The sequence below is a fragment of the Tympanuchus pallidicinctus genome, unplaced genomic scaffold, assembly GCF_026119805.1.
Source record: "Tympanuchus pallidicinctus isolate F22 unplaced genomic scaffold, pur_lepc_1.0 scaffold22, whole genome shotgun sequence".
Lineage (NCBI taxonomy): Eukaryota > Metazoa > Chordata > Aves > Galliformes > Phasianidae > Tympanuchus > Tympanuchus pallidicinctus.
In genome coordinates, this window is record NW_026294739.1 from 4,737,671 (window position 1) to 4,755,747 (window position 18,077).

Sequence of the window (18,077 nt, forward strand, 5' to 3'; positions counted from 1 at the left end):
AAAAGAATAGCAACAAAAGGAAAAGTGGATGAAGTTGCCTGCTAGGAACAACTTGTCAGGTCTCAAAGAGAAGCAAACTTACTGCAGAAAGCTTTGTCCATGACCCATCCCCACGTGCTCCAGGGCAGCTTTGGCTCCAGTTCTCAGAGACGTCAGCTCTCGTGGCAGGTCCCTCTGCTCAGCTCTGCAGGGAAAAGACATTGTGCAAAGTCAATGCATCTCTTTGCTTTCCCGTGCCTTTCTCTGTTAGCAGTGTCAGCCAAACAGCATAAGGCAGCCCTTCCCCTCATAACCTAGCAGCAGCCTCTGAGGGAGAATATACTGCAGTTTTAACCAAAGGCTCCAACAGGTGAAGCCATGCTGCAGGCTGTAACTGACCCAGTATTTCTGCCTGCAATATGGGTATGTTCATTTACCCAGTATTCATTTCCCAGCAGGAAATGAACTTCTGTAGCATGTCATCAACAGAGGCAGACAGCTTCCACAGGAAAGACCCCAGAGCATTTCCTAAGGAAAGAGTGACAGTCCCACAGGCTTTTGCTCCTGAAATTTGGGAGGAAGGGCTACAATGACCAGTATTCACCTCCAGTGATCCTGTCAGGCCCTGTCTCTGGAGATGACACAGGACACAGCATCACTTCTCTGCCCTGGATGATGCCAAAAGGGAACAGAATCAGCAAATACCACTACACACAAGCAAGAAAGACTTCTCACAGTTAATGAAAACTCCTATCTCCAATACGGCATTTGGTCTCAGATCCTCACAAATATTTTTACAACTGGGAGTTTTTCATGATTTAGAATGACTTCACAGGTAAAAGGGAGAGCATTAAACATCTCTAAGGTGACAAAGCCACAAAGACTCACAGCCACGAGAAACACCACCACTTTCAGAAACACAGCAAAACACACCTTTTTCTTCAAAATTTTATTTCAATTTAAATTATGGGGCCAGCCAGATTTTTTTTGGATAAGAAACGCATTTTCTTCAGGAGAAATGAAATGCTACCACGGAAGTAGAATTACAATTGTGTACATCTCTTATTTAAAAAGAAAAAAAAAAAAAAAAAAAAAAAAAAAAGCACAAATCAAAAAACCACTCACATTTAAATAAGTTTTAGTAATATCCTTAAGCCTTCCAGCAGATAAGAAACCACTTCCAGAACAATAGTTGGGGTTTGTTTTTAATACAAAGAGCACATCAAATGAGCTTTAATTTAATACAACTTCTTTCCGAAAGCCAACATTCAAATGTTACCACATGTTAAAGAAGTTACCTTAGCCATTACTTCCAAGACCTAAGACAGAGTAACCTATATCCCAGCCCAAATGTTTTCACATCTTTACATACATAACTCTTCAGCACTTCCACATTTTTCTAAAGAGGAAGCCTTATGGTAACTTGGCAAACAATGTTTTCTTCCACTCAGCTACGATAAACCAAGAAAATAATAATCTGTTAGTACTGAACTACAATACCATCTTGTGGCCAATTCTGCCTGCCTGCATAAGCGATGGCCAGGAAGAGTCAGCTCTTTTCCTTCCAGTAGGCAAAATGAGTCCGTTTGCAAAGGACATTAAGGACCTGAAAAAGGCCAATTAAAACATTAAGAGCAATTTTAAGCTAGGTGAAAACACTGAATTTTCTGGAGCTGCCCAACTTCCCTCGTGAAGGCTTTCAAGTAGGCTTAAACATCACTTAGGAGTTTCATCTTGCTGACTACGAAATATTTTAATTAGGAAGAGGACAGGAAGCAACAAACATTTTCTATAGCATTCTCAATCAGATTCAGCCATGCAGAATTTGAACTTTCAGACTCCAATCCATACGCTTGGTTGGTTGTGATCTTAGCATTACTATATGATGGATAAATACAACTTTAATAACATTGTTTAGCTATATTTAGTAGATTCCTTTTGTGTGGTCACAGTAACAAAAAAAATGGTGCAAAATCAGTTGGTTTTTTGTTTTTATAAATACTGATAGTTTGCAGCATTAAAGAACAAAATCAACAAAGGAAAATCATTTAGTTATTCTAGGACATCTATGTAATCATGTTTCTTGCATTCAGAGGGCATTAACTCATTCACTTGCACAACTACGTACTGAGTTAACTACTGTAAGAAAGGAACGATGCACTGCAGGCTCCCCAGAAGTAAGAAGAATCCATATTAATTTAGCATCACGTCTGCCATCTGCAGATCTGGTGAGCACAACGCTAGTTTAATTGAATAAGGCCAATATTACCAGTAAGATTCTAGCAGAAAGGGTTCCAGTTCTCTACATCAGCCTACCCTAACTGATGGCACCCTGTTAGATAAGTGAGTACAAAGAATTTGTTGGTGGTTTTTTTTTTCTCTTAATGCTGCAGTACTTACGATCGTTAAATCAGCATTTCCAAGTGATCTGAAGGATTCAATTACATATGAGCATTCATTTTGCAAAACTCAATATTAGGTAATAGTTACAGACTAATACAATAACATTCCTCTGCTGTACAAATTAAATCATATTTTAAAGAAATGAGCAGCCTAGGAGTTATATACAAAAGAAACCAGCAAGCATCGTTGAAATGAAACGCAAAATGTCACTGCTAGGTCTACTGTCTGAAATACCTTTAAAGCAAAATTAACAAAACCCCTTAGAACATATTTCCAAGTTTACAAGTCAATTCTCAGAAAAAAAAAATCAAATCATGTCCAAAAAACCTAGAAAGCAGTGAAAGGCATATATACATTTTCCTAATGAACCTTGAGATTTCACTCTTTTAAAAGTTGCTAAGTTTCAATATCAGTTTATTTGCAAGACAACTGTTTATCCCAATAAGCTCACATCTTAGATACGTTTCCCCTTTGATTACAAATAAAGCACTGCACAATTTTTTATTTTTTTTTTTTAAATCAAGGCATATATCTTATACTATGGTGCCAGGTATGCACAGGTCACGTTGTGCTCGTATCTCAAACAAGGTAAGTGCAAACATACAGATTTATTCAGATTTGCAAGCATGCAACCTTTTACTTAACTACATTAATACCTTCTTTCCTAAACCAAACTATTATCTATATGTTTGCGTTCATGAACCTAGAATCTTTCTTTTCAGGGCTCATCAAACAAGCAGTGTCTTTGAATTCTGAAATGACACAAATATCAAGAAAGTCCACATTGTGCAAGAAAGCAGCAGCTATGTTTTTCAACTTGGACTAAAGAAGAGAAAAGAAAAACAAAAACCGTTCACTGAACAGCAGATTAGCAGTAATGTTCCTCATGAATCGATAAGAGTGCCTGATGCTGAATATCTAACAGCGACTGCTGAATTTGGGTTTAATATTATAGGGGTTTACTGGAGATTAAGCTTCTTGCTGTGCTGGTCTCTTCAAATCCCTGATCTGTTTAACTAAATAGGTCTTCTCATCATTAAATTGTTCATCCTCGGTCCTGTCATTCTGAAACTTGCTGAGGAACTCAATGAGTTTGGTCTGGTTCTTTAGAAGGATGTCTAATATAGGCTGCGTCTTGTTAGGGTTGGCTACAAACACCTGCAAGACAATAAAAGGCGTTCAGTGGGAAACAGGAGGCTCAGATAAAAAACAAACCTAGCCAACAAAACAGCGATGACAATAACGTAAAATGATGTTTTAATTATTCAATAATCCAAAATGTACACAGAAAATAAAAGGAAGTAAATGAAAGTTTTATTCTAAAACTGATAATTTTCTAAATTAGAACAGAAATCCAACGCTACTGCTGGAGTAAATTCAGGCTGTGGGAGCTATTAGACACAATACCCTCTGCAGAATCCAGTTCAGGCATTCCACAGTTAAAATCTGTAGCAAATGCATCATTCCATATTATATACATCAGATGGGTGTGTTTGAGTTCACAGAAAACTTTCACCCCAAGCTGTTACTCTGATTTACCTTAAACACGTGAAAGGCCTCAAACTGAATGTTACGACTCTTGTCTCGTAGAAGGTTCATCATTAGTTTCAGATTTTCAGGTTTACTGATGTATTTTGTCATAATTGTGAAGTTGTGTCTGTCCAATAATAATTCTCCAAGAAGCTAGAAGTGAAAAACAAGGTGAAAGAAGAGATGAGAAAACCTGTTCATAAATCCTTCCTAACACTCTGAATAACCAACACCGCTCTGTAAAAGCAGAAAAACTGGAATTCAAACACCTTTATTCTCAATGTTCAACTGCTACATCTCCTTTTATTCTCCTGATGTTATAATTGGAACTGAAATTAAATATATATATTTTTTCTTTTTTCCCCACAACTTCATTATTTTTTCCATTTAAAAAAATGTTACACATCAAGTTAAAGAGTTTGGTAAGAAAAAGGAGTTGGTAATTCAAATGAGAAATATTTGTACTTCTTTTGCTCCCTTTTTCGTCCAGGAAGGATGAAAAACAAAGGTGGAAACCTCAGAAGATTCTGTACCCATATTTCCCTTACCTCCTAAGACTAAGACAAAACACCATAAAGCTCAGAGAAGTACACAGCCCCCCTCACTGTGAGGAGCAGTGCTGCAGGAGCAATACAATACACCCCAAAAGTGCCACCCCTGCTACAAACTGGCACACATGCTACATTTATAGTCAATATTTCTGACCAACGTGAACATAAAATTAGCATTCTGCTAGTTAGGTCATGTGAGTCCCTTTGTTCAATTATTTAATAAATAAATCATATGTATTTTATTTACATACAAATGTAAATAAATTATTTAGTATTAATTTACTAAATAAATACATTACTTAGGAAAATTTGTTGAAGGGGGAAAAACAAAATCTGAAAAAAAAAAAACAATAGAAATAAACTCTTCCATACAGTCACTTCTGCATGGAGAGAGAAATGACACTAAATTACAGCAGGACTGGACTATGGGAAATTTACTGATCTCAAGACCCAAGTTAAAAAAAATAAATATTACCCAAAGCAGTTACTTGTTGTCTCATTTAGCCAACTCACTTGAAATCAAAGGCACTCTCTAAATTTGCATTGAAGAATGACCTAAAACTGCCTTACCTTAAGTGACTGTCTCTTTGTCACATAGTTTTCTGAATGAAGTAACTTCTCATATTCACTGAAGAACTAAACACAGGACAGACAGAATGGTTAAGACCTTCTCAAGTGCTACAAGTGCTCTTATTCCAAATTACTATAAAGAACAAGAGGAGATGGAAATTTGCAGACTGTGTATGCTTTAAAAACAATTTAGGAGGCTTCAGTGTTTAGACTGCAATGCGTTAGAGGCAGTTATGTCACTATTCGTTAAGCTGTAGCAGTTCCTGGTACTGAACAATGCTCATTAACTGCAGGAGGCCGATCTCACAATGTTTGGCTGTCACACGTGTGCACGCAAGGAAATGGCCTGGGAAAGGGTTCCCTCTAGTGGAACAAACGCGTTCTCACTGAAACAGGTCTTGGCCTCAGCCTCTCGTCACAGTTCTCACGTTCAATAGCAAAGTATTAACGCTAATTTTCTCCCTCTGGCAGAAATGACCGATTTCACTTGGTTTAATATTGTATGCAAATTTCAAAAAGGCATCTAAACAAGGAAAGAAAACACAGATTCTTCTTATTTGAAGATACACAGCTCTACAGAATTCTCAATAATAAAATGTATTTGCTTACCCTATCATAATGCTGTTCCAAAAATTCTGCACTTAGCAACTTGTGTCTTGTAAGTAAATCCTGTAAAAGAGCACAAAACCAGTATTTTCACTACAATATTTATGTGTTATATATACTTTCTGAATAAACTGTGCGTATGCAAGACTTGTGCACTCCTAAGGGCCTTGGCATCAGTTAGGAAAAGTCTGCTTCATTTTATGTTAACTCACACAGGCCTGTAGAATTAGCACTGAAGAATGACATTCATGAGTCAAAGCTACACTCACTCTTCACAGAGCTACACACAATTAAGAGGTTAAGAAGCCACTATTTGATACTGATAAATATTATGCTTATAGTCCTGTAACTGTTTTTTCTTTGGGGTGTTTTTATGGGGCTGTTTTTGGTTTTGTTTTGTTTTAGGACAAAAAAGAGCTCCTCCCTAAGAATCAGCATTAAATGCACTCAATGCAGCTTGCACAGCTGGAAACAGATTTAAAGTCCTCTGGCATGAAAGTACACACGTACTGTGTTAATGGATGGCAGTTTACATATAGGTTTAAAAAGTTATTGGGAATAAAGTATGCATATTTGAAGGAATGTCTCACATTCTGAGAAATAAAGAACACCATTCAGCATTTGCACCACACCACTGTTTGTTTTCTCCTCTCTCTCTGTACGTCTGTTTTGCTCAAGAATGTAACACACAGCATCTGAGTCTACATGGCAGAAACAGAAGGCTACAGAAATCATTCCAATACAGTACGGAGGTTACCTTGAACGTGGCAAATGCATCTGAAGCAATGTCAAATGTCGACATTTCCACGTATCTGAAGAAATCATAGAACTGTTCTGACCACAAGATTATTTTTGCGAGCGGTTCGTGTCTGATGCATTCTCTAAGCATTATCCCACAATTTAGAGCAATTTCTGGAGACTCGTACCTGTTTAAAAAAAAAAGACAACAGAAAACCCACAGGTTCTTTATAGGCACCTTCAAAATGCTACATTGCCAGTTACGATTTGCTGTGCCATCACATAAACAGAAATTCAGAGAATTAGAGATACTTGTTTCTGTATTAAATTTCTCTTTGAAATACTTATCTGAAGTATTATTGAAATCATTGCTGCTTTATTGCCAAGTTATTACCAACACAAATTACTCATTATAAAATGAGAAGACAGAAAAATATTTTCTTCTTACTTCTTAAATCAGGTGTTTTTTTTTCATGTTGGTGCACTTGCAGACATCTGGGAAAGCTGTATGGTTACACCCACCAATGTAAGATTATCCTTAGTATCAGCTTTGATGCTAAATGGTCAGTAATAGTGGACGTAAGTTCATGGCCACTCTCTCATGAAACCATTTCTCAGCATCAATCTATGCACACAGGCTTCCAAGCTTGAGCTGCTGGCAGTGTCCCCTGATTTGAGGATATTACTGAACACTGTCCTCTGCGCTTGAGTCTTTACCACCCCAAGCAGTGCATCTGCAGCTTCTGACAAGAATCTTCTGGAACATGCCCAGAGAATTATAGAGTCATTATGGTTGGAAAAGCCCACTAAGATCATCAAGTTGAACCATCAACCCATCACCACCACACCCATCACTGTTTTGATGAAAACAACGAAGCTGTGGGTATGGCTTCATTTAGAAATTGTCGCTACGCTTTCTTGGCAGGCTTTTTTTGTTCATATACAAACTGCAGTGTTCTCTCAGCTCATCTAAGCATACACCAACAGCAGCTGCCCAAGTCTCCCAGCAGTCTAAGATCCATTTGATAGAGATAGACCTCAGTGCTTGCTACTAGCTCCTGGTGTTCCCAAGCACACTAGTAGCGAGAAACTGGATGAAAGTGGGCCTGCCTTCCTGATTCTAACCTCAGCAAGTTGCAACATCAGCTATCCTGATCCACTGAGAAGTTGTGGCTATCCTTACATACATCTGGAACAGCTGAAGTCTCTTATACAACTTCTCAGCTCCCACTCAAAAAGGCCTTGGTCCCAATTCATCAGAAGCTGATTTAAATTTGCCAGCATACTTCTGGAGCAACACATCATTGTGTGTCCTAAGCACTAATTAAATCACCATACAAAGCCACTTGCTTATGAATCAATTTTCACATTAAATGTTGCTATACTTTCCTATTTAGCTTGTCATGAAGACTTGGAATCTACTGGACTTTTTGTAAGTCACCACAGAGCTTAAATTTGCATAAATTTGACTCGGATAGATACCAGATGTAACACTGCAGTCATTAAAGCTAATTAAATGCCTATTTCAAATATCCTGACTTATGAATTTGTTTCAACAATCCCTCTGAAGAGTGACAACACAGTATAAAAATTAGGACAACCGTGTTGCAGCCCTCATTCAGTCACATTTCAATGAGAGCATGCTGAGAAAGTAGTTCCATCTCTCTGCATCTCAAATTCAGCTTCATTTTAAATTGCTTTGAAGAAGCACTGAATCAATATTCTCTTTCATATTATGCCACAATTAACAGTCATTTTGTCCCTCTGCCATCAAAATCTTGCTTCTTCCCAGAATCATGGCTGAAGCATAAGAAAAAAAAAGAAAAAAAAAATCAAAGCACCTCTGGCAGTGCACTTCTAACACAGCATTGAAATAAAACCTCGTGCACTGTGTAGGAGGCAGGTTTCACACTGAACTCAGCATCTCCAGCTGCTACCATGAACTAGGAGGAAGGAAAGGGAAAAACAAAACAGCACTTCCTGTTAAATGTTAAACATGTATTTGATTGGCTTCACATCTCAGGGCTACCACTGTAAGGCAGGCCAATGTCTCAATGAAAAGCATGTCCCTTTCCTTTATCACCCTGTTACTCCAGTAAATGGAATAAGTACTTCCCAACTGCAGTCCATGGAAACTTACTGAAGTAACCCTACCCAGCAGCTTTAACACAGAAGATAAAATGGATACTTGAAAGAACATTTCAAGAACAGCTTTTTCTGTTTCGTTCTGTTCTTTAACTATTGATGAACATTCTGTCCTAAAATAACACGTTGGGATACCAATTTTCAAACTTTGCTCATTAATGCTAATAGAAATGTGAGCAATTATTTTTATATGGAGAGCACGTTGCCAGTTTTTAAGAGAATCTTACTTTAACAAGAAACCTCTGAAAGTACATTTTTGCTTTCCCATTTGAGATCCACAATTCTAGGTGTGCAACCATGTCTTCAGCATGGCGCTGCTCTCCAACACCCAGCACCAGAAAAAATATGAGAAGAGAGGAAGAAAGAGTAGCCTGGCACGCACTGCGTACCCTGAGCCATCCTTTGTTTGGTCCTGTGACTACAGGAATATGAATCACTACAAATAACATGTATAAGACAAGCTAGGAGCAGGGAATAGGACAGCAAACTGGAAAGGACACTGGCTAAAAGAAAAAAACAAACAAAAAAACCCAACCAAATCCACCACTTGATACTTGATAAATGAGTAAGTTCAGAAGGAAATAACTTCAGTGGAAATAAGTTCAGTGGGATCATATAATACACCAAAAGGAGAATGCTTACAATACCACAGTAAGAATAATACAGGCTACTAGCAGTTCCCAATTTTCAGTCATATATCATGCAGAAGTATATATCTGGTGTTCATTACTCAAACTTTCCTTTCCCTAGGGGAAGTAGCCCTTAGACAACAAAATCAAGCATGCTGCAAAGGAAGGAAAAAACATTTCAGAACTCAGTGCTTCTCCACGATTACAAAAACCTCTCACTTCATTAAAAAGTATATTTATGCCTCACAGCATACATACCCTTTTAATAGCATGAACAATATATTCTGTTGAGTGCAGATGTATTCAACTGTGGGAGTTCTTGTACCAATTTGCCTTCTGAGGATGTTGTTGAAGATTTGGGCGACATCCTTTTTGCCCTGTCAAAAACACAAGCAGTTCAACACAGTCTTCAAGTCCACCGTTCAAATAGGAATTACTCATTGTCATCTTATGCATTCACATCACAGTGAGTTCTGCACTTCAGTCAGCCCCTGCAGTTCAAACTTAGGGGGATTAAATACTACTTCTTTTCTTTATACTCATTTGAAATACGTCAAAGTGCTCTAAACTCTACCAGCCAGGTGTTCAGCCAGATTGCAGGTTAATCACGTGATGAAATAAAGCCAGTTTAGGTTTCATCTGACATTTTGTGTAGCTTTGGTCTCCAGAACTTGTTTTATTCTTGTTTGTTGGTCATTTCTTGCTAACAACATTTTAAGCTGTGCTCCTGCCTCCAAGTGTACGTCCTCAATAATTCATTACCCCCTCCCTTCTCTGGGAAGGCACAGTGCCACCATCCATTATTGGTAAGGCACTTCTGCCTGCACTGTTAACATTCTATTTAAAACTGGCACTTTTGGAGGTAAAACAAACAAATAAGAACTACAAAGAGAATTGACCCACTGACCTAAAATACCGGTCTCACATTTTTCAACAGACCCAGCAGCATGAATGTAGTATGAATCAGCACAAATTATACACACAATGTTAGCACCAGAGAGCATAAAGTAGCTGAAAATGTTATCTTGAATATATACATGCTTCTTATTTACTTCTTCTCAGACATGTCAGAACACAGCTAAAGATGCCAAACTGGTATGGACAAGAAGCTGATCATAAACATAAGCACTTTCTCCATCATTCACATGCATCATTTAAAACCTAGATTTGTGCAATTAACTTGCAATCTGAAACTGCCATAAAGACAACTTCGAGGCTACGTCCTGTTAGCTGCAATCCAAAAAAATGTCAGGCAAACTTGTGCTACACCTAGACTTGCAAATAACACTGATAAGCAACTCCACAGGAAGGATTCCTGTGTCAGACACACAAAGAACACACACAAACCATTTTTCTGGACAATCTCTATCTACCTAGTGTTATAAATTCCACATGTCACATTAGTTAGTTATCAAGTAAAATTTAGGGTATATGTAATTAGCAACCATTTAAGAAACAACAGCAATTATTCAAAACTAGTTCAGTTTTGTATCAACATAAAGAAGACTGTAAGAAAAAAAAGGAAAAAAACCCCAAATGTTTGTAACAAACGTAGGAGGGCTCCAGTTTTACAAATGGCATGTTTGTGAATTACCACGGAGCATTTGAGGGACTGTTGTTTTCAGGATATAAGAGTTTGTTTGTAAATGCTTGTTTTCTCAATTACAATTGCAAGCCAGCCCAAAGCAACACCAGCACTCTTTGTTCTGAACTGAGTAGAGCAGTGTTCCAGAAACTGCTTTACTCAACCTCCACATAATATAGTCATCAACTCTCATTCACTAACATTGCCAATTTTGCTCTGCATCTCACAGTTTCCTTTGGATTCAGCAGCAAAAACAGCATTTCCTTATTGTTCACCTAAGTGAAGTGACAGTGGTACACAGTGACCCCAAGCCTACTCATTGTTAAGCAGCACCACTGCTAAGTGACCTCATGGCTAACAAGGGCAAACAGACACCAACCCTTGTGCCAGTAGTCACGACTGCAAGAGGTGAGAGTACAACTGTGCTGCCATTGTCTTCCCAGCAAAAGGATTCAGGCTCCCTCATGCAAAAGGCGTTTTTGTTTGCTTTTTGTTCCCCCCCCTCTCCATTTCAAAAAAAGCAAGAACAAAGAATACGATTCTGCAAGGGATGCCACCTCTCCTATGGGCACACCAGCACAGATCAGTGGGGAGATATGGAGATATCTGGAAACTCCGTAACTTTGCTAAGTAGATGGTTTTGTTCACTGCTCTACTTGGAAAGAAAACTTCCAGGTACAAATATCATTTTAAACAGGCCTTTATACCCAGCAAGATTCCAACAGTCACAGTTTCTAATTACAAGATTAAAAGACATTAAGTTTTTGCCAGTGTTTTTGTGTTTTTTTACCCATTCTGTTCACATTGAAGTACACTTGAGGTAGTTCAAGAGTCTGAGTAAATGGTTCCTTCTCTATTAGCTCAGCAACCACCAAAGACATCTTCAAGAAGAACAGAGTTTTGACTAAAAAGAGACAGTATTTCCTTCATCTTTGAATAATTTCAAGCTTTAGAGAGGCAAAGGAAGTACTAAACCTTCAAGTTTGAGAACCAGCAGGAAATAAAGTTTTTCTCTCTCTCTTTAATAGAAAAATTATTTCAAATACAGAAAATTCCATATCATAGAGTTCTGTGCTATGAATGCCAACATGTGATGACTTTGTCATAGATGAGAAGCCAGTGCAGGTCTGGGGCACAGGTGTGTTGACATTAACTCTAACATAAACAATAGCTGGACAGTGTGCCAGATCCCATCCTTGAAAAGCAGACAAGGCCCAGCCTAGAAAGCAATGTGAATGACCTGTTTCTCAAGGGGAAAAGATAATATCCTTGTGTAACAAAGTAGCAGAAAGTCTAAAGCAGGAAACTACTTGCAATCTTCTAAAGTCCCCTTAGAACAAAATGAATAGCCCTCTTTAATGAGAGCAAGCTTGTACAAATTGTTATCATTCTTCATCACCAGCAGATAATGAATGTTTCCTTCTCTAAAAACTGAGCTGAGTAAACATGAAGCTGATAAGAATCTAGAGTTCAGCAGAATCCAGATGACGTTTCATGATTTCCTTTCTTTGGCAATTAAAGGCTGTCATATTTCAACACTGTATCTCAACTTTCCCAGGTCTCCTTGCTTACTTAACAGCCTGAACATTTTATGTTTGCTGTAAACATTTGCGTGGGTAGAGGAAAAAAAAACCAACCATATTACAATTAAACACAAATCAGAGGCAGTTATGGGTGGGGTGGAGGGGTGAGAGGAAAAGAACAGGGAAGAAAGCTATTATTTGGGGAATGCCAAACTGCAATAGGACTTGAAACTGTTCTGTCTGCATCACGAACAACTTGGTCATGAACAATAGTGTCTTTAAGCAGTCTTAAGTGGTATGGCCTCTATGGTCAAGGCTGTGAAGTGTGATACATGAGCTTTGGCTTCTTTCCTGGACAGCCACACAGTTCTTGTGGGACCTCAGAGAAAACAGAAAAATCCAACTGTACTGCAATTCCTTATAACTAAACAGGGTGATTTCTCTCTACAGAGTTGGGAACTGAATTATCCTATGTGATTTTTTTTGGAGACCTGTAACCAGCGGTGTTCCTCAGGAGTCACTGCTGGGTCTGGTCTTGTTCAACATCTTCATTAATGACCTTGATGAGGGGATGGTGGCCACCCTCAGCAAGTTTGCTGATGATATAAAGCTGGAAGGATTGGCTGACACACCTAAAGGCTGTGCTGCCATTCAGCAAGATCTGGACAGGCTGGAGAGCTGGGCAGGAAGAAACCAGATGAGGTTTAACAAAAGCAAGTGTAGAGTCTTGCAGCTGGGGAGGAATAATTGCATGCACCAGTACAGGTTGGGGGATGAGCTGCTGGAGGGGAGCTCTGCGGAGAGGGACCTGGGTGTCCTGGTGGACGACAGGTCGGCCATCAGCCAGCAGTGTGCCCTTGTGGCCAAGAGGGCCAATGGCATCCTGGGGAGCATTAAAAAGAGCGTGGCCAGCAGGTCGAGGGAGGTGATCCTGCCCCTCTACTCTGCCCTGGTAAGACCTCATCTGGAGCACTGTGTCCAGTTCTGGGCTCCCAGTACAAAAAAGACAGGGATCTCTTGGAAAGAGTCCAGCGGAGGGCCACAAAGATGGTGAAGGGCCTGGAGCATCTCTGCTATGAGGAAAGGCTGAGTGAACTGGGTCTGTTCAGCCTTGAGAAAAGAAGACTGAGAGGGGACCTGATCCAGGTCTATAAAGGTGTGAGGGGCAGAGTGGCGAGGCCAGGCTCTTTTCAGCAGACAGGACAAGGGAGAACAGCCAGAAACTGCAGCATAGGAAGTTCTGCACCAATGTGCGCAAGAACTTCTTTACAGTGAGGTGACGGAGCACTGGAACAGGCTGCCCAGGGAGGTCATGGAGTCTCCTTCTCTGGAGATGTTCAAGACCTGCCTGGACACCAACCTGTGTGACCTGCTGTAGGAAACCTGCTTTGGTAGGGGGTTGGACTCGATCTCTGGAGGTCCCTTCCAACCCCTACGATTCTGTGATGTGATGACAAGTGTCAGACAGAGGTTTGTACAGAGACATATTTGACTGTAAGTGTTGCTATTTTGAAGTAATCAATAAAATACTGTGTTTTTTTAATACATAAACAAAAAATAGTAAGAAGAAAGAAAGAGCTTGCATCACTTCTAAAGAGAGGAAAAACTGAAGACTTGGTAAAACGAACAGCTTTACCTCAAATACTTAAAATTCTTCAAAAACATTATGGCCGTTTTCTTGTCAAAGTAATTTAATTTAACAAGATGAGAACATAGACACAGCATGTAGTACTGTACCTTGTGTTCAGTATGGTATTAGTAGAATAATTAAGGATTATGCCCTAATTTTAACAGAATCATAGCATCTGGATCAGTGGTTTATCTACTTCCATTTTGGGCAGATTATGTGCCTAAATTCACTGATTTTGTATTCAGTATTTGCTTAATTTCCTAGATAGTTTGGAATATTTAGTTTCCTTTCTCTTGGCTTTGTACTGGCCAGAAACAAAAGCTGTAGTTTGAAAGATATTTAAAACCAATTGAAGTGACAGGAATTCAGATGCATTCATTTTAAAACAGACAGTATATGAAATATCAATTTTCTTACCTCAAAATCAATTAGCTGCAAGTCAGCTACAAGGGTACTAAGGAGACCACTGTTGTACAGCTCTTGAGCAAGCTGTGCCACGGCTTCTGTCTGTGGTTCTTTTTCATTTGTGCCATATAAGATTTCTTTCATGGCAACAAGGTTTTTTGAGACCTCCTCAGTGGCCTGAAGAAAATGGGGGGGAAAAAGAAAGAAGTTAGAACACAAAGAACACCATTTGTCTTTGTAGCTGCATACTGTTATTCTTATCAACTGCACACTTCCATGACAGGGAAAAATTAAAAAAATCATGAAATGACAACAATAGATAATCTTTCTGCAAGAAAGGTTGTTATGTGCTATTAAAAAAAAAACAAACAAGGCAGAGACAAGACAAGCAATTTAATTAACAAGTTATCAAAAGTAAAATCTCTTCTTTTTTTAGTGCCTCTAAGCCTCCCATTCAAAAATCTCCTAAAGAACAGTGACAGTATGAAAGGAAATGGACATTTCCATTCTGTAAAACAGAAGATCAGACTGGACACGACAGAGATGACACAGACAGCTTGTCTAGCAAGCTGCCCAGAGAGACACCTGCCCTCCTGCTGCAGATTTTACACATAGTAGATCTCCTGGCAAATACCAGCTTCACACCACAGTCACTATGCATGAATTCTTTCCTTTCCAAAGAAAAATGCACAAGAGAACCTTACTCAATCTTCAGGTTCCCTCGATATACAAGAACAAATTGGCAGCTGCACCCACAAAGAGCGGGTCTTCCAGAGAAAACTTCAATACAGGGGGCAAATGGAAGCATCACAAGCTTCCCATTTGAAGCCCAGAAGACATCCAGAATGACTGCCCACCTTGGGAAGCCAGTGCAAGGAATGCCTGCAGCTCTGCTAGACTGGAGCAACACCTAGCAGTGGAAGCAAAGATCTCTTAAGTAAACAAAAATCTACAAGAACACTTCTAAACCTTAAAAACACACAGTTATCTTGGAAGGGAGAGGGAAGAACTATCTTAAATATGTATGTTTGTATAGCATAGCTTGGGGAGAAAAGACTGAAAAAAGATTATCATACATAATAGGTTTGGCCACGTTACATTAGTTCTTCACGTGCTTAAAAGGTATGAATGATCTATGGGTGCACTCATTTTTAGTAATTAGATGAAGCTGACAACAAGTATGCATATACTCCAAAGCATTCATTTGGTAGCACGTGGAAAATTAATAAAGGGAAAGAATGAGAACTTTCTGGATATTGCCTGTCCTGTAAGGGACACAGAAGATTTCTCATCTGTGGGTTATATGTAGAGAGGCACAAGCATGACCCATGTGCTATTAAAGCCAAAGCCATTCCAGCTTTGCTAGGTATGCAAGTAAGGATCCTGTGACCTTTAAAGAGACTCCAGATCATTTTTTTGCTCCTCCACAACTTTCCACTCCACACTGCCTCCATCTTCTCACTAATTTCCAGTTGTCTGCTCCTTTATTGCAATTGCACAGGATTTTCTGCACACTGTTAGCAACACAGCAAGAAGCAAGTGTTCATTCTGACTGCTTTAACTCATACCATCCCCTATAGAAGTAGAAAGCCAGCTTGCCATATTATGCCACACAACTGCTCTATTTCTTTATAATTCAGAAGAAATGCATCTTTGCTAGGAAAAGAAGAGGAATGTCTGTCAAACACAGAGCTATACAGCAATACCCTTGAAGCACTGCTCCCAAGAAAAGAAACAGTAAAGAATTCTACTGTAGTTTGTCTCTGCACACCAGTTTAGAAAGCAAGAGGGGAGAAGAAATGCTGAGGTTCAAGGAGCTGTTTTAAGCAGGACAATGGCAACCCTGAGGACATGCCTGCAGTTAAAAGTATTTCAGATGCAGAATGGAATTTAGTTAGTTACACCTAAAAATGTAATGCTACAGTAAATATCAAGTCAAGAGTTAAGTGAAAAACTAATTTACAAATTCAAGACAGACAAGGAAAGGCTACCTAGTATTGCTTGTATAGGCTACCTAGCATTGCTTCCTAATGTACAGATACCAAAATAATTGTCCAGTGTGCTGCCTTCATTTGGCAGGAAAAAACACCTGGAAAATCAAAATGCACAATGAAATTCATTAAAAACAAACAACAAAATCCAACCCAAGTTCAAAAAAGTGGAATTAATTGTATACGTTCTAAAGTAACATAAACAGGGTGTATGTTATATATACAGAATGCATATGTTTACTATACAGATCCTCAATACTGAGGAGGAGCAACCATGGGGCAGAGCCTTAAACAAAAATGCTGTGACATTATTTAAAATTCAGTGGTGTCAGAGAAAAACAAGTCAGACTACAGAACTAAAAATGGAAGAAAAGGAAACAAAATCTCTCGTGTCTTTATCCTTTGTCAGTGATAGGAAGGTACTGCTTAAAAAGAAGACTCCATGAAGTCATATGTATGACTGTCACTCCAAAATTTGCTGCATGTCTTTACAGCTACAAACCACTTTGGCTTATTCCATTCTCCAGGATATTTCCAAAATGCCAAATGCCTCATTTAGATTTGTACAGCAGCAACACTTGAGTTTTATGACAAAATACTCACCTTAACTTACAAACCAGTGCTGCTCAGCAGGCTCTAAGCCTGTGGCTGTTCTGCCCACATTGAGAAAGTGATTACAAAAACTGCATTACTAATGAAAATGTTCACAAAAAACTGTAAACAACCTCATAGGTTTGAGCCTCTGTTTAGAGATCATTTTTTCTAGCCTACAAAATTACCAAAAGCAGCAAATACTATTTTAATAACTCCGTTTAAACGGATTGGTTTTTGAAACTCTTACAAAAACACAGCATGCAGTTCTGTAAAATGCATGATGATGTATATCCATGCCACTAGGTTAAGGGCAAAAAATGCTTGCACCAGTTGTCAGCAGACATCTGCCACAAAGAGCCCAGTGCCATTAGAAGAGAAGGCTGTCTTTTCACTCCCTACTTCCAACAATAATAAATAAATAAATACCAACAACCTTTGCCCCTTGCTGGATCCTTTGAGTTGTTAATCCAAGCCCACAGCAGTTGGCAAGGAAGAGTGCTTAACCTTTAGTTTTCTCTCAACCACGAATTAATGCAGAAATGTGCATAGCAAATGTAAAATTCCACTGCTTTGTAAATTTCAGCGTTAGCTCACTGAATAAAATCTCAACCTTCATCTCTGGCACCATGACATAATATTGTAATCTGACAGATGAATCATATAAAGAAGCATACTGTACTATTCTGTCCACTGAATTGAGCTGGTTAAATTAGAGAGACTGTAACTTTCTAAATTTCATTTCAGCCAAAAATCTGTGTTGTTGGGTTTTTTTCCTCTTTTTGTAACAGTCAACCTGCACGAGTTGACAATGTGGCTGAAACTACCACCAGAAAGCCAAAACTGAAGCTGGCATGAGCAGGTTAACACAAGGTCAGAGAGTAGGGAAGAACAAGTCTATTACGTGAGTAAATGTTTACCTTCAAGACAGTAAATGTGTGCCACAAATTAAATGAAATGACAGCACAGAAATAAATGCTAACGTGAGCCAAAGAGGAAGAAGAGATGAGAATAAACTACTAACTAATGCAATAGCTCATGAGTAGGTCCCACTTACACGAAAAGATTTTTCCTTTCTAAAGAAGAAAAAGAAAGCAAGAGAAGGAAAACTAACAGTTAAACATTTTCCAGATATAAAGAACTTGTCTTTGCAACTTTCTGAAGTTACCCTTCAAATAGAATAAAAGTTGGCCATCTATTG

The 18,077-nt window shown here is 38.8% G+C and overlaps 1 protein-coding gene across 2 annotated transcripts in view; it reads right to left on the reverse strand.

Annotated features, from left to right (window-relative positions):
• Nucleotides 1-1,036: 1,036 nt before the first annotated feature.
• Nucleotides 1,037-18,077, reverse strand: part of CAB39 (calcium binding protein 39) — a 35,736-nt gene continuing 18,695 nt past the window's right edge. For both annotated transcript variants that reach the window (XM_052685865.1, XM_052685866.1), the window contains exons 3-9: nt 14,307-14,471; nt 9,410-9,528; nt 6,397-6,565; nt 5,643-5,702; nt 5,034-5,099; nt 3,922-4,065; nt 1,037-3,540 (exon numbers count right to left, since the gene is read on the reverse strand). In XM_052685865.1, the coding sequence (XP_052541825.1) occupies nt 3,352-3,540; nt 3,922-4,065; nt 5,034-5,099; nt 5,643-5,702; nt 6,397-6,565; nt 9,410-9,528; nt 14,307-14,471 (912 nt within the window). In that variant the 3' untranslated portion in view covers nt 1,037-3,351. The remainder of the gene's footprint in view (nt 3,541-3,921; nt 4,066-5,033; nt 5,100-5,642; nt 5,703-6,396; nt 6,566-9,409; nt 9,529-14,306; nt 14,472-18,077) is intronic.